Source organism: Silene latifolia, chromosome 1, assembly GCF_048544455.1.
Source record: "Silene latifolia isolate original U9 population chromosome 1, ASM4854445v1, whole genome shotgun sequence".
Taxonomy (NCBI): Eukaryota; Viridiplantae; Streptophyta; class Magnoliopsida; order Caryophyllales; family Caryophyllaceae; genus Silene; species Silene latifolia.
In genome coordinates, this window is record NC_133526.1 from 90,329,180 (window position 1) to 90,345,937 (window position 16,758).

At 33.1% G+C, this 16,758-nt stretch overlaps 1 protein-coding gene across 1 annotated transcript; it reads left to right on the top strand.

Annotated features, from left to right (window-relative positions):
* Positions 1-14,148: 14,148 nt before the first annotated feature.
* On the top strand, positions 14,149-16,758 carry LOC141650501 (protein FAR1-RELATED SEQUENCE 5-like). The gene is made up of 3 exons (XM_074458676.1): positions 14,149-14,161; positions 14,912-16,365; positions 16,552-16,758. Exons 1-3 carry the CDS (start codon positions 14,149-14,151, stop codon positions 16,756-16,758), a joined length of 1,674 nt encoding a protein of 557 aa, XP_074314777.1.

The window sequence follows — 16,758 nt, forward strand, 5'->3', positions numbered from 1 at the left end:
TGGACTAAAGTTATACAAAAAATGAACCAAAGTTATACAAAAATGAACCAAAGTTATACAAAAATGAACCAAAGTTATACAAAAATCGACCAGAGTTATACAAAAATGCACCAGAGTTACAAAAATGCACCAAAGTTATCCAATTTTTTGTATAACTTTAGTCCAATTTTTGTATAACTTTGGTGCATTTTTGTATAACTCTGGTCGATTTTTGTATAACTTTGGTTCATTTTTGTATAACTTTGGTTCATTTTTGTATAACTTTAGTCCAAATTTTTGTATAACTTTAGTCTATTTTTGTATAACTTTGGTTCATTTTTGTATAACTTTGGTTCATTTTTGTATAACTCTGGTCGATTTTTGTATAACTTTGGTCCATATTTGTATAACTTTGGTTAATTTTTGTATAACTTTAGTCCAATTTTTTGTATAACTTTAGTCCATTTTTGTATAACTTTGGTTCATTTTTGTATAACTTTGGTTCATTTTTGTATAACTTTAGTCCATTGTTGTATCACTTTGTCCAATTTTTGTATAACTTTAGTCTTTTTTTGTATAACTTTGGTCTATTTTTGTACAACTTCAGTCCTTTTTTGTATAACTTTAGTCCATATTTGTATAACTTTTGTCCTTATTTGAATAACTTTTGTCCTTATTTGTATAACTTCAATCATTTTTTTGTATAATTGTAGTCCAAATTTGTATAACTTTAGTCCAAAATTGTATAACTTTAGTCCTTATTTGTATAACTTTAGTCCTTATTTGTATAACTTCAGTCCAAATTTGTGTAATTTTAGTCCAAAATTGTATAACTTTAGAACTATAAATTCAAATTTGAAACAACACATAAGAAGATGATATTAAAAAAACCAATAAGTCAAAAAAGGAAAATAAAAAAACTTCAATAACAATAATAAAAAATTAACCAATAATTAAAAAAAAAACAAATAACAAAAAAAAAAAATCAAATAACAAAAAAAAAAAAACAAAACCAAACCAAACAAAAAAACCAACAAAACAAACTTGAATGGTTGTATAACTTCAATTTATACAATGTATAACTTTAGATGTTAATAGTGTAACTTTAACGTAAAAAGTGTATAACTTTAGTCATAAAATGTATAACTTTAATGTTTTAAGTGTATAACTTTAGTCATAAAATGTATAACTTTAGTAACAAAAAAATTATGTAACAATAACAATGAAAAAACAAAAAAATTATGTAACAATAACAAAACCAAATTAGACCAAAAAAATAGAAAATGTTATCTATTAAGAAAAATTCACCCATAAATGAAATAACAATGAAGTAACAATACAAATAAAAAAAATTAACAATGAAATAACAACACAAATAATAAATTAGAAATTAAAAACAACCCATCAATAACCAACAAAAATAAAAAAAACCAAATAACAATAACAAAATAAAATAAATCTGAAAAAACACTAAAAAAAAAGAGACAAACACAAGCTAATAAAAGAATTAAAAAAACAAATAACAAAAGCACAAAAATTAATAAATTCGAAAAAACAACAACATCCGGCCAAAACCAAAAACAACACACAAAAAATTCGAAAAAATCGACCAACAACCAATACTCAGATCTGGAAAAAACTATAACAAAACAAAGAAATTGAACAATAACAAATAACAAAAACAAATAACAAAAACAAAACAATAACAAAACAAAAAAAAACAAAGCAAAACAAAAAATAAACTGAACAAAAACAAAGAAATTGAGGAGGTAACAAAATATCAGATTTGAGACGGAAGTGACGCGTGAATGGTGGCAATGATGGCGGCGGAAATCTGGTGTGGTGGTGCGAGGCAGTGGTAGTGCGGTGTGGTGATGCGGTCAGTGGTGGTGGGCTGGGGGCTTGCAGATCCGAGAGAAGGAAAAAGAGGGTGTTGGTGCGAGGGAGTCGTGGTGGTTTTTGGTGGTGGGTGGCGGCATGGGTGACGGTGTTGATGTCGGTGGTGGTGTTGTTGTTGCTGGTTGTTGGCGGCGTTGTTGTTGGTTGATGGAGGGAGGGAGGTGGGAAGGGAAGAAGGGAGGGAGGTCGGGCGTTGTTGTTGTTGCTGGGTTTTTGGTTTTTTTTTTTTTTTTTTTTTTTTTTTGTTTGGGTTTTTTTTGTATTAGTTTGGGTTCTTTTTTGTTTAGAGAGGGTGGGAAGAAAATGAGAGAGAAAGAGTGAATGTGAGAAATGAGAGAGGATGAGTGAATGAGGAAGTGAGTTGGGAGATTAGAATGATGGTAGAGTTATACAAAATTAGGTGGAGTTATACACCATTAGGGAGGGAGATTAGGGAGGTTCATTTGTGACCCTTGAATGAGATGTAATCTCATCCCTCCATCCCTTCCATCCAAAGGCCCTTATAAGGAGTTAGGGACTCAATGGATGTAAGGACCTTAGAAGAACCACTCTCTCTCTCTCTCTCTCTCTCTCTATATATATATATATATATATATAGAATTAGGATCACATGAGTCCACCCTATCTTTTTGAGTCCGTGAATCCATAATACAATATCACACTTTATATTAAACAATATCACAACTTATATTCAAAAAAAAAAAAATTGAAAAAAAAAATTCCAAAAAAAAGTCGTGATATTGTTTTGTAATACAATATCACACGTTACACTAAACAAAATCACAGCTTACATTAAAAAAAAAAAAAAAAAAACTTTTTCCAAAAAAAAATGAAAAAAAAATCATGATATTGTTTTGTAATACAATATCACACGTTATACTAAACAATATCAGCTTAAAAAAAAAAAATCGAAAAAAAAAATTGACAAAAAAAAATTTCCGAAAAAAAAAATCGAAAAAAAAATTTTGAAAGAAAAAATTTGAAAAAAAATTCGTGATATTGTTTTGTATAGTGCGTGATATTGTTTTATGGACTCATGGATTCAAATATATATGTGGACTCATCGGATCTTGCCTCTCTCTCTCTCTCTCTCTCTCTCTCTCTCTCTCTCTATATATATATATATATATATATATAGGGGTGGGTTCAGGTACGAACTACCTTAACGTACGAACCGTACGAACTCACTACAAACCAGTTTTTTTTTTTTTTTTTTTTTTTTCAGATACATTCTACTACCTTATGAGATACACTTCTTATTAGATACATTTTAGAACATAACTAGCTACATTTTTTCAACCACTAAAATTATAGATGCACTTTTACACTTTTTTAAACTAATTTTTTTGCGGATACATTTTATATTTTTTGCGGGTACACATGACATTAAAGCCAGATACACATTATAATATTTCTGGATACACAAGTTTATACTTCTGGATACGCATCATATTAATACCAGATACACATGGTTATACTATCGGATACACATGTATCCCGTATGAATACGGTGTGTATCTGGGGTGGTATTTTGTGTATCCACCCTCCTACCATACTACCACAGCCCACAACCACCTACCGCCACCACCCCCACCGCCATCAGCACTGCCCTACCACCCCACCACCATCAGAACTGCCCCACCACCCCCACCGCCATCAGCACTACCCCACCACCCCCACCGCCATGGTAATTATTGCCCCCTCCCCACACACCAACACTAACCCGAACTGACATGCCACCGTTATAGCTTCGATAGCCAACCCAACTCTGACACGCCACCGCTGTGGCCACCAGAAATCGTCGATGACACCCCTAACTTAGCATAGATCTGATTTTTTAAAAACAAATTGATTGATTTAAATCATAGATCTAGGAAATACGAAGATGAATCTTAATAAATTAATCATACTAAAGACATTTTTCGAAGATCTCGAATCAAAACTGAGTTGATTATGACTGAAAACGTCCCTATTTGTGGTGGTGGTGGTGCCTGAAAAAGTTGTTTAATGGCGGAAAACAATTTCAGTTGTGGTGGTGGTGCAGCCACTTACCGGCGACGACGAGAACGAAAAGTAAAAACAAAAAAACAACGCTAACCATCGTCAACCACAACATACCACTGACACCACTGACCACACTATACCACTCGGCCCACTCCTTTATCACCACCAAACTAATTTGCAAGACCAGATCTGCTCGAAAAGAGATGAAGGAACTGAGGGAGACCAGATCTGTTCGAGGAGATGAAAAACGATGGAGTTTTCCATAAGAATGGCGTTCGAAATATCTCCAGATCTGTTCGAGAATATAGATTGCCGGCGAAGAGTAATGGAGGGTGACAACGACAGAAGAGGAGGATCTCAAGACCGGCGTGGAGTTTATGGCTAAGAATGGTGGTCACCGGAGCTCCGGTATCGGCGACGGTTGGTGGGGTGAAAGGAGATAGAGTGACGGGAAATAGGAAGAGTAAGAGTGAGGGAGTAATAAATGAGAGAGATTGGGGTTTAATTTTGACCATCCGTTTTTCTAATCTAAGGGTATTTATATAGTTCGTACGGTTCGCACCGTAATATAGTTCGTACGGGATCCTGATTCTATATATATATATATATATATATATATATATATATATATATATATATATATATATATATATATATATATATATATATATATATATATATAGATAGATAGATAGGATCATATAAGTCCTACTCTTTTGGTTGAGTCCTTGAGTCCTCATCCAAGCCATTGGATCAAACAAATGAAGGGCCAAGATTAAAACAAAATGAATAGGCTAGATATAAAAGGAACACAAACCCTAATCACTTCGCACTCTTTCATTCACATCACACCTCTCACTCTCTCTCTTCATCTGACAAAAAAAAAAAAATTTCTGACTCCACACCAACCGTCACCACCAGTCCCTCGCTGCCACCACGCCACCACCAGTCCCTCGCTGCCACCACGTCACTCCCCTTCCTCTTCTCCGCCCTTCACGACACCACAACCAGTCACCTCGCCTTTCTCTTTCTCTCTCCTTCACGACACCGCCCCACCTCCCCTTCTCCTTCAGATCTGGAAAAAATAAAATGTTGTTGGTTGTTGGTTGTTGATGGGTGAGTTGGTGCCATCTTTGTAATTGTTGATGGTGGTGCCGTGGTGGGTTTTTCGAGTTTTTTTTTTTTTTTTTTTTTTTTTTTTTTTTTTTTTTTTTTGCCGCGTGGGGTAAGATGGTGGTGGTGGTGGTTGTGGTGCGTGGTGGGTCTGCCGCGTCAATCTTTTTTTTTCTTTTTTTTTTCAGATCTGAAATAATAAGTGACTTGGGTTGTTGTTGGTTGTTGCGGTTTGGAGGTGGTGGTGGTGCTGTGGCGGTTGAGGCAGGAGGTGATAGGATGATGGTGGTGGTGGTTGATAAAGAAAGTTAGTAGTATAAAGTTACGTTTTCGGGACTAAAGTTACAAATTTAAGTACTAAAGTTACAAATTCAAGGACTATAGTTACACTAGTACGACAATAAAATTACACATTTGTTGGCTAAACTAACAACTCATGGCTAAAGTTACATTCTTGAAAAACACAAGTTACACTTGAAAGGACTAAAGTTACAATATTAATGTATATTAATTCAAATTTTTACATATAAACCACCATACGGCTAAAGTTATGATTCTAACGACTAAAATTACGACTCCAACAACTACAGTTACACTTAAAAGGAGGTAAAGTTACACCCATAAAAATTGTAAATTTAAATTTTTACTTAACAAACATCATAGAACTAAAGTTACACCTTCAACGACTAAAGTTACACTTAAAAGGGGTAAAATTATACTCATAAAAATTATAAATTCAAATTTTTTCTTAGAAACATCATACAACTAAAGTTACACCTTCAACGGCTAAAGTTACACTTTAAAGGGGTAATGTTACCCTCATAAAAGTATATAAATTCAAATTTATACATAAAACCACCCTACAACTAAAGTTACAACTTAAACGACTAAAATTACACTCGTAAAACAATAAAATTACATATTTTTTTGTTAAAATTACATAAATCAAATTTCTAAATTCAAAATTTTATATACACAATGATTTTAAAATGTAAAAAATACCCTCATAAAGTAATAAATGACTAAAGTTACACTTATCGAGTAGTAAAAAGTTACTGATCGAAAAAATGATTGGCTAAGAATAGGACTTATGGACTCAACCAAATTTGTGGACTCATCCAACCTGACTCTCTCTCTCTCTCTCTCTCTCTCTCTCTCTCTCTCTCTCTCTCTCTCTCTATATATATATATATATATATATATATATATATATATATATATATATATATATATATATATATATATATATGCAAGTTCAAATGAGTCTACCTAAAAAACTAAGTCCTTAAGTCCTATTCTAAGCCACTAGATCTTATAAGATTGATGGTCTAGATTTAAAGCAAAATTACACTCACCCACTAGTAATTAATGCTAAATTAATTCCTTTTTTTCCATACATTCAATTCTAAATTCATCCATTAATTTTATTCTCTCTCACATTAACTCTCTTTATTATACCATTTTCAATTCAAATATAAAAATAATGGTTTTAAAATCTGAATATTTATTCCCGCGTAAAATAAAAGCGGTTTCTTAAAATGTTTCGTAAAACTTCATTCGGCCTCCGATTAAGGCGAAACAAAAGCCTAAGTTTATTATTTTTTCAAGCCCTTTGCAATGGTAATATTTTCGTATACCATTGCGTTTTTCAAAATTTCAGTCTTGCTCCATAAATTGGAAGTTACACCATATTCGCTTGAAGTTACGAAATAACCGCTTGAAGTTACACCCAATTTACACTATATCTACTTGAAGTTAATTATGCAATTTGCATTTACATTTTATCTACTTGAAGTTAATTAATTTGCTTATATACTTAAATTTACACATTATCAATTGAAACTGCACCATATTTAATTAAAGTTATAAAATATCCGCTTAAAGTTACACCCACTTACGTCACAACTACTTGAAATTAATTAATTAATTTACTCATATACTTGATTTTACATATTATCAATTGAAGTTACACTATATTTATTTGAAGGTACACTATATCAATTAAAGTTAACTCATATTTACTTAAAATTGCATTATATTGATTAAAATTACAACATATCTACTTGAAATTATACCATCTTTTCTTGAATTTACACCATATATGATTAAAGTTACATCATATCTAATTCAAGTAAACAATATCTGATTAAAGTTACACCATATCTACTTAAAATTACAATATTTTTTATTAAAGTTACATTATTTATGATTGATGTTACACAATATTTATTTAAAGTTACGCTATTTCTGATTAAAGTTATATCATGTATGATTAAAGTTACACTATTTCTGATTAAAGTTACACTAATTCTGATTAAAGTTACATCATATCTACTTAAAGTTACACTATTTGTTTAAAGTTACACTAATTTTAATTAATGTTACACTAATTCTCATTAAAGTTACATCATATCTACTCAAAGTTACACTATTTATGTTTAAAGTTACACTAATTTTAATTAAAGTTACACTAATTCTGATTAAAGTTACACTATATCTACTCAAACTTACACTATTTCTGTTTAAAGTTACACTAATTTTGATTAAAGTTACACCATATATGATTAAAGTTACACTATTTTTGATTAAAGTTACCCAATTTTGATGAAAGTTACACCATATAAGATTAAAGTTACACTATTTTTTATATTAAAGTTACACAATATTTCTTTAAAGTTACACAAATACTAATTTAAAGTTACACAATACTAATTTAAAGTTACACAATATTTATCTAAAGTTTCACAGCTAACGATTCAAAGTTACACAATATTTACTTAAAGTTACACAATACTACTTCCTAAACCCTAACACAACAATTAGCGTTCTTCATAGCCACGACGACCGTTGAACACCAACACCATGCACCATGTTCACACCCGGTAACAAAAAAAAAGATTATCAATGATATGATATAATCATACGTTAACTAACTACAATTATTAACACAATACATGAAATCAATTATTAGCTTAAATAATGATTCAGCACCAACCCTTGATTTCCAAACTAATCTCCAGTTAAACCCACAAACCCAATTCATCTCAAACGGTCGCAAATGCTGAAAAAAAAGTCGATTAATTTGGATATTCTAAAGAATACTCCAGTACTAGTTCTAACAATCTCATCAACAATATTACGCAAACTATAGAATAAAATTTTCTTACACATTATGAGACGGGTTTTTATTGGTTAAAAGTTAATTTTCAAAAAATTACGCAAAATGGTTAGCATAAGCAAAGTGGAAAAGGGGAATCAAACGAAATTTCCTCAAAAACCAAATAAAAAGACATAAGTATTCCATAATAAAAACCCAATTTTTATTGATTTTCCAGCCTTTTCAACCTTTAATTAAACTCCAAGATTCAATATTTATGAAAAAATTTATAATTTACAAGAAAGAAAGAGAGAAAATAGAGAAAGAAATAGTTGTGTTACGGAAAACAAAAGCGTTCGGCTTCTATTATCGAAACCACCGCCTAATTCGACGCCTGTTTCACGGAATGACTACGACCCACCATATACCCGATGCCATGTGGGGTGGCGTTGTCAGGTGTCCTGCGGAGTAGAAGTGACGGTCGACTGGTCTTCGTGTGATGGACTGAAGTCATCGTCGTCTTCTGTCACAATGATTGGGTTGTCATGGATGATTAAATATAAGAAATTGGTGTTTCTGTGGGTTGTTTTTCATTTTTGTGTAGAGAAAGATTGAAAGAGGGTAAGAGTATGTTTGGTAGGGATAAAGAATTAGGAGATTTTTTTTTTTTTTTTTGTAAGGGAATACAAAAATAAATTATTGACATTGGTAATGCATACGAGATTGGGAATTGGAGAGATTAAATAAATGTAAAAGTGGGTGGGTGAGTGTATTTGTTTTGTTTAATCTTAACCCTCCATTAGGTAAGATCTAATGGTTTAAAATAGGACTTATGGACTTAAGTTAGTAAGGTGGACTTAGTTGAACCTAGTTTTATATAGATGTCGTTAGTAAGAAATAAACGCGCAAGTAGTAAGTTTAAATAATGTTAGTTCGAATATACTATACAATGTGGGTTTGTTATCAAAGTAATTCACAGATTGTTGTTATCTATTTACCCATTAATCGATGTTATGTTCAAAATGGTAGTTGTTTTATGTTACAAGGCGTATTGCATGTTCTTGTGGTGTTATAATAAGTGGTTTAAGTATTTTCGTTGTCGATATCTTGAACTTCGAGGACGAAGTTAATATTTAGGGGGATAGAATGTGATACTAAAAATGTTTTGAGTTACTGTTATGACATCTTTTGATAAATTGGTGTAATTGATAACTGTAAATGGATAATTGTGTTATCACAAGTTGGAATAGTGCTTAGTTGTGTGGATGTTTATAAATATTGTTGTGATAGTTGTGGGCGAACTTCGGGACGAAGTTCATTTTAAGGGGGGAAGACTGTAATACCCCGTAATTTAATAATGATTTATGAGAATAATTTATATAATTTAATTAATTAATTAATGGCATTTCTAATAATAATTGCTAATAAAACATTAATTAAATAATAAAATAAGTATCCAAGTCGGGAATTGGGCTTAGCTAGTAATTGAGCTTTGGGCCGTGTGTCATAGTTTTGTGGACCGAAATTTATTAATCTAGTATGAGTGTGATCGGGAATTATTTCGGGATTTAATAATAATAATAATAATAATAATAATAATAATAATAATAATAATAATAATAATAATAATAATAATAATAATAATAATAATAATAATAATAATAATAATAATAATAATAATAATAATAATAATAATAATAATAATAAGTAAAGGTAATTATAATTATATCAATAATTATCCTAATAATAATAGTGTTATGGCAATAATAAAATTAGAAAAGATAGTATGTGGAAATCCTACTTATGGTAAGACTAATATAATATTTAATAATTGAAATAATAAGAATAATAATAATGGTAATTCCTATAATAATTGGAATAAGGCAATAGTTTCCTAATTGACATCGTATACTCCCTAAACCTAGTCTATAAATACATAATAAATCTGAAAAAAATTCATAAAGGAAGAAGGAAGAGATCTAAAAGAAAGAAGAAAAGAATTAAGGAAGAGAAAAGCAAAGGAATTAATTTTTATTATCGTCTCAAGATAATGATTTAAGACCGTCTCACGTATATACTTCGCTTCATTATAACTTGTTATTTAGACCACCGTAGGATGAGCCGTGACCGTGACTATGACCATGGACCACCAGGGAGTGGCTAGGACCCACCATTAACCACAAGGGAACACAGGTAAAGGGAGTTTCAGGCGGATTTTTGAGTGGTGTTCGTGGTGTTTGATTGGGTGTAACCATATAATTAAAACAGGAAATTGAACCCGTATTATTCTTGACCATCGTGACCTGGGTTTGGGTTGGTTGGTGTCGTGGTGATGAGTCTTCGGTTTTGGGTTGTTATGGGTAGTTGTAGGTGGTGGTTGGTGCAGTGGTCGCCAGAGTTGCGCGAAAACAGGGGAGATGCAGGGGTTGCGTGCGAGTTTTCGTGACCGTCTTAAGACAAGCTTTGTGACTTCGTTAGTTGACCATTGGCGAAGTGGGGACCACCTCTAGAATCACCGTGGTACAGTGGTGTCAACGGTGGTGGCCAGAGGTGGTGTGGTTATCTGTATTGGCCGTGGTTGAGTGTTTAAGACAGTGTGTCTGCAAGGGTGTTGTTGTATGTCGGTTTGAGTAGGGAGTTTGTAGTTTAATTGGGTTGACCCATTTGTGACCATGTAAGGTGGTGGGACCAGTGGGTCCACTGTGGGCCAGAGGAGGACCACAGTGGTGGCCACTGGTGGAAAGGTTGGTGATTGTATGGGTGTTGCGAGTAAGTTAAACATGTTGAGGAAATTGGGTGTTTTGTGTTGGTGTTGGTAGTGTCGTGTATGTGGGAGTGCTAGGGCTGACTCGTATGGTGGTTGTAGAGGTTGCACGTGAGTGTCGTTGGTGTGGTTGTGTAGGTGGTAGTGAGGACCCAAGGTGGTAGTGGTTGTGTGTTGTTGTCAGTGTCGGGTTAGGATGAGAATGGTGGATGAAGGTGGGTGTTTTGGTGTTGAGTCAAGGGAGTTTATAAATCGGGTTTTGGGCAAATTGAGTCGGGTTTATTAGTTTTAGTTAATTAATGATTGTGACTCGGGTTGTTAACTATTGAAACGGGTTTGGTTGGTTAATCTGTTTAGTTATAATTCTCGAATAACGAATTGAGTAATCGAATAATTAATAAGTCAGTTAATATTTAGAAGTATTAATGTTGCTAGGTGATGGACTTAAAGTGGAATATTTCTGACTGTGCAGATCTGCTTAAATTGGATTATTGCTTTTAAGGTAGGGTCGCTACTCAATCACTTTAATGTTTACTTAAATGATATTATCTGATTGTATTGATTGAATTATTTGGAATTGTGATGAATGATATATGATTGTTGGTTGGTTGCATTGAGATGAATTTTTTAATTACTACCTCAGCTCGTGACTGAGATGATTTGATTATTAACTACCTCAGCTCGTGACTGAGATGATAATATAGATGATTGGATTCCTCGGCCTCGTGTCTGAGATGGTAAGAAATTGTGTTGCTCGATTGCTTGCATTTTCATATCATGAGCACTTGCATTGGATACCTCAGAACAGGTTTTGCAGGACTTGTTTCTGGGATGATGAGACTACCTCAACTTCGGTTGGGATGATGAGACTACCCTGGCCAGGGATTGGCGGGATGAACGGGAGCGTCGGAGGATTGATCATGAGCATACATTGCATTTGCATTTAATATTGTCTTGTATTCATTTATTATTGTTTCTTGGCTATTCCTATTTAACCTCGTGGTTGACAGTGTATTTATGAACGCCTGTGATGAACCATAATGGGGAGCAGATTTGTCAGGTAATAAAGATTAGCTGACTTGGGAGCTATGCTCTACTACATATACATGCTATAACAACGGTCAAAAACCGTTGTTATATAAAAAAGCGGACGTTGTTAAAGCGTCCGTTGTTAAAGGTTGTAACAACGGTTGGTTTATCTAAGAAACCCGTTGTGAAAACTATTAACAACAGTTAAAAACCGTTGTCGTTACGAGCCATTCGTTGTGGAAAGTTTGACTAATTTTCGGTGTGAAAGTTATAACAACGGTTACAATAGAAAAAACCGTTGTTATAACTAAAGACAACGGTTTTTTTTTTAAATAACCGTTGTTGTTGATTTAAAAAAAAAATTATATATTACTAGATGCATGCATTATTACTGCCCCTTTATGCTTCCGATGCATGCATTATTACTGCCAAATCTCTGCATATGAAAGGACACAATATATGGAATGAGAAGGGTTATAAGATTTGGCACAACTTCCTAAACATATTAATTAAAAAACAACTCAAACGACACATTACTAAGTATAAATTCATGCATTATCTCAATAACCATTCCATTATATCACTATCTCCACCCTAAACTCCAAACCCTAAATCTTTAAAACCTAATAAACTCCAAACTTTTTTCAACAATGAATGATACCGTTCGTAATACATGCATTATGACCGAGTACAACAAGAGTTTCATCCGCCGGTTGCTGGAAATCGAGAGGAGGTACAGGAGCTACCTTGAGGAAGCTCGGATCGCACTCAAGGACGCCAAAAAAAATGGCTTGTTAGAGCCGCAAATAATGCAGCTATATGACGATATAGCATCTGCGGAATGAAACCTTCAAATAGCAAAGGACGAGAGGATGAATATCATAGAAGCGAATGCAACCCTATATGAATATCTAAGAATTGTATTTTTAGCAATGCATGCATTAAGTTTATGTATATATATATATCAATTAATTAAGTTTATGCATTCCTCTCCATCATCTTCTTTGTTTTATTTTATTTAATTTGTTTTACTAATCAACGCAGAAAACTAATTAAGCGAATAATAATTAGAGAAAGAACAATGACGGAGAAAAACACGTGCAAATAAAATAATTAGATAAAGAACAATAATGACGGAGATGACAAAACCTAAAACCATAAAGCGATAGATATTTACCTGATAATTAGAGAAAGAAAGAGACGATGATAACAACAGTGACGATTATGATAAAGCGACGATGAGAAAGAGTGTGCTTGTGTGTTTGTATTTGTGTTTGTGGCTGTAGCTGATCTGTGTTTGTGTGGTATATAATGTGGTATAAGTATTGACAATGGTTATTACACATAAACCCGTTGTCATTATATAAAATATTAACAACAGGTCCTTAGAAAACCGTTGTTAAAAAGTATTAACAACGGGTTTTAATATAACCGTTGTAATTAATTTTCACTAATTTTGCGCCAAATTATTAACAACGGTTATAATGTATTACAGAGTAAACTGTTGTTATTAGTTTTTATATTAACAACGGTTGTGCAAGTTTGACCCGTTGTTAAAACCAATAACAAAGGGTTAACAACAGATAACCGTTGTAATTAAGTTTAATAAAATTCGCACCATCCATTCTACAACGTCTTATGGTGATTTTAGTGAATAAGCGTTGTTAAAGGGTCGTTGTGGTTGCCTAGATTTGTAGTAGTGATGGAATACGTGAGGACTTGGCCAATTTACCTAGAAGTCTAGACCACATAGATTATTTAATCACTTTATTTATTTCCACTGCGAGTTGTATCTTATTTTATATTAAGTTTAGTTTGGTTAAGTTGTAATAAAAATGTGATCGCTAAGTTTTAATTAAAATACTTTGGTTTGTTATACTTTGTTATTCACTACCTCGGGAAACCGAGATGGTAACAGTCTTATTTATTTGGGAATGTCTAGCTAAAGGCTCCTAAATAAATGGGGGTGTTACAGTTATTGTTGTTAATTTCATCTTTTATGTTCTATTTAATTTGTAATTTCTGCTTTAAATCACATTTTGTTTTCGTTTTTTCGTTCCTATGTTTTGAATTAGTAGTCATCTTACTGTGTTTCTTCTACTTTTCTTTTTCTACTTTTAATTTGATCTTGCTTTATTGTTATTTTCAGTTTAATTTGTGTTTTCCCTAAATTCGCTACGTTTTTTTTTGGATTTCTAGGTTTTCAGCTCAATCTCAGCTTATTCTTCCTCTTTTCATCAATTCTCATATTATTTCAATCATAATGCCGATGTCAGGTACATTATTGTTCTTAATTTCAGCTTTATGTTCTCTTTATTTTGTACTTTCAGCTTTAAATCACATGTTCTTTTATTTTTTTTTTACAAATATTCCCAATTATTAGTCATCTTACTGCTGTTTAGCGTGATAATTTATGTGCATCTTAATTCTTATTTCATGTTTTACATTTTTGTTTGCCCTAAGATTAAGTTGTGATATTGATATTCTTACAAAATATGATTGTTGTGATATGAATTGTCTAATTTAATAAAAGCTGATGGGTGTGCTATGCATATAGTCTCATTTGTTCCTTACAGTATGTGTGATATTGTTTTTCAGAATATGTGATATTGTTTAGCGTGATATGTAACATTGTTCAGACACCTGTATGATATTGTTTTCCTTCATATCTCTTAACTTTTACTTGTTTGTTTACATTGTACTTTTTTTGCTACTTCTTGCCGGATCCTACAAGTACTATAACTTCTTCTGCCCCTAACGATATTCATGAGTCTGCAATTAACTCTAACGATAGTAACGATATTCTTGAGTCTTTAATTACTTTTACTGTACATATTGAACCACCTGATGGACCTATCTCTACTCCACATGTTGAACAACATTCTGTTACTTCTCGTGTGCATCAACTTCTTTTGGACTCCACACCTAGTGGTAGTGAATTGTGGACAAGGAATGTTGCACTTAAGTTTAACCTCAGTTTTTTGGGACCTTGGAAGAAGTTATCAGTTTTTATGGTGTGTATGTAGAAGCATGTGGTTTTGAACCTAGGAAGTTTTCCCAAAAAAGGACTGATTCTGGTGATGTGCAGTATGAATTTGTTGTTTATAACCGTGAAGGTTTTAGAGATCGTAAGAGAAAGGCTATTGTTTTACATAGTGCAGAGGAGCAGGCAACTCCTAAGTCATTTGATATCAGAAACATTAAACTAACTAGGATTGGTTGTACTGCTATAATTAAGTTTCGCTATAATAGGGCTGGGTATGTTGTTTTCCAGTTTCGTGAGTGGCATAATCACCGTCTTTGTTCACTTAGAAATCAACAATTTCAAAAAAAACACAGGCATCTCCATATTTACCATAAAAAGACAATTATTGATCATTCAAGGGTTAATCAAGGCCCAACTACGACATTTAGAAATTTTAAGGAATATGTAGATGGCTATGAGAATGTTGGAGCTCAACTGGTTGATTTTAAGAATTTTGGAAGGGATATCAAATGTTTCATAGGAGACTGGGTTGCTCAATTATTTATTAATCATTTCGAGGATAAACGTGATACCAATCAAGGTTTCTACTTTGCTTATGAGGTTAATTCTGGGAAATGTTTGGTTCGTGCGTTTTGGTGTGATGTAGAGTCTCGTAGAAACTACTCTTTGTTTGGTGATTATATCACTTATGATCCAACTTACAGTACGAATAAGTATTGTATAGTTTTTACTCCTTTTACTAGTGTAGACCACCATAAAAGGTCAGTTACTTTTGCTGCTGCATTGCTATTTCATAAGGATGAAGACTCGTTCAAGTGGGTCTTTGAAAAGTTCCTAGATGCTATGGGTCAGCGAGAGCCACACTGTATCATTACTGACCAATGTGCTGGAATAATGCTGGGTTTGCGCGCTGTTTTCAAACATGCTAGGCGCAGATATTGCATGTGGCATATCATGCAAAAGGTCACTGATAAGGTTGGGCCTCTAATATCGAAAGAGACTGATTTTGTGAGCCGATTGAATGCTATTATTTGGGATGCTGAGTTAGAACCTCTGGAATTTGAAGAAAAGTGGTCTCAGTTGGTTAATGAGCATAATGTTGAAGGTAATTCTTGGTTGTCAACCATGTTTAGAAAAAGGAGAAAATGGATCCCAGCTTATTTTCGTGATATTCCTATAGGTTGTCTATTAAGAACAACTCAACGATCTGAGAGTCAGAATAATTTTTTCAAGCGTTTTGAAAATGCACATGGTACACTTGTTGAATTCTGGATGCGATTTCAAAGCGGCATTGATGTACAGCACCATACTCAAAAGCAACTAGATAGAGACGATTATTGTACTCTACCACAATTATCTACTTCTCTTAAGTTGGAAGCTCATGCTTCCAAGCTTTATACACATGCTGCTTTTGAAGATTTTCAACTAGAAGCTACTGCTTCTATTTGTTCCCTTAGTGTTGGTGGCTTCACACCACCTGCCAATGGTACTGAGGTAATTGGTATAGTTAATGCTAGAACACGGAAGACCTATCAAGTCGTCTACAATTCTAAGACCAATGATGAAGAATGTTCTTGCAAGTTGTTCAACAGAAAGAGTATTATTTGCAGACACATTATCTGGGTTTACTCCGGGAAACAAGTAGACAGATTGCCTGATAAGTACATCCTTATACGGTAGACCAAATATGCGCACAAGATCCCTCTTTATGGTTTACATGATGAGTTAATGGACGACTTTGATGCCACTGATTTAAGGAAGCTCGAGATGTGCAAGTTATGGTCAGAGTTCTACGCAACTATCAGTGTACTCAAGAATGTGCCTAATAATCAGATCACTGATCTTGCAGACACACTGAAGCAATTTAGGGTCAAACTCAATCCGTAA

Coding starts and splice junctions, on each gene's coding strand:
- LOC141650501 (XM_074458676.1), top strand. Junction 16,366..16,551: donor CACCTGCCAATGGTACTGAG/GTAATTGGTATA, acceptor CTTATACGGTAG/ACCAAATATGCGCACAAGAT.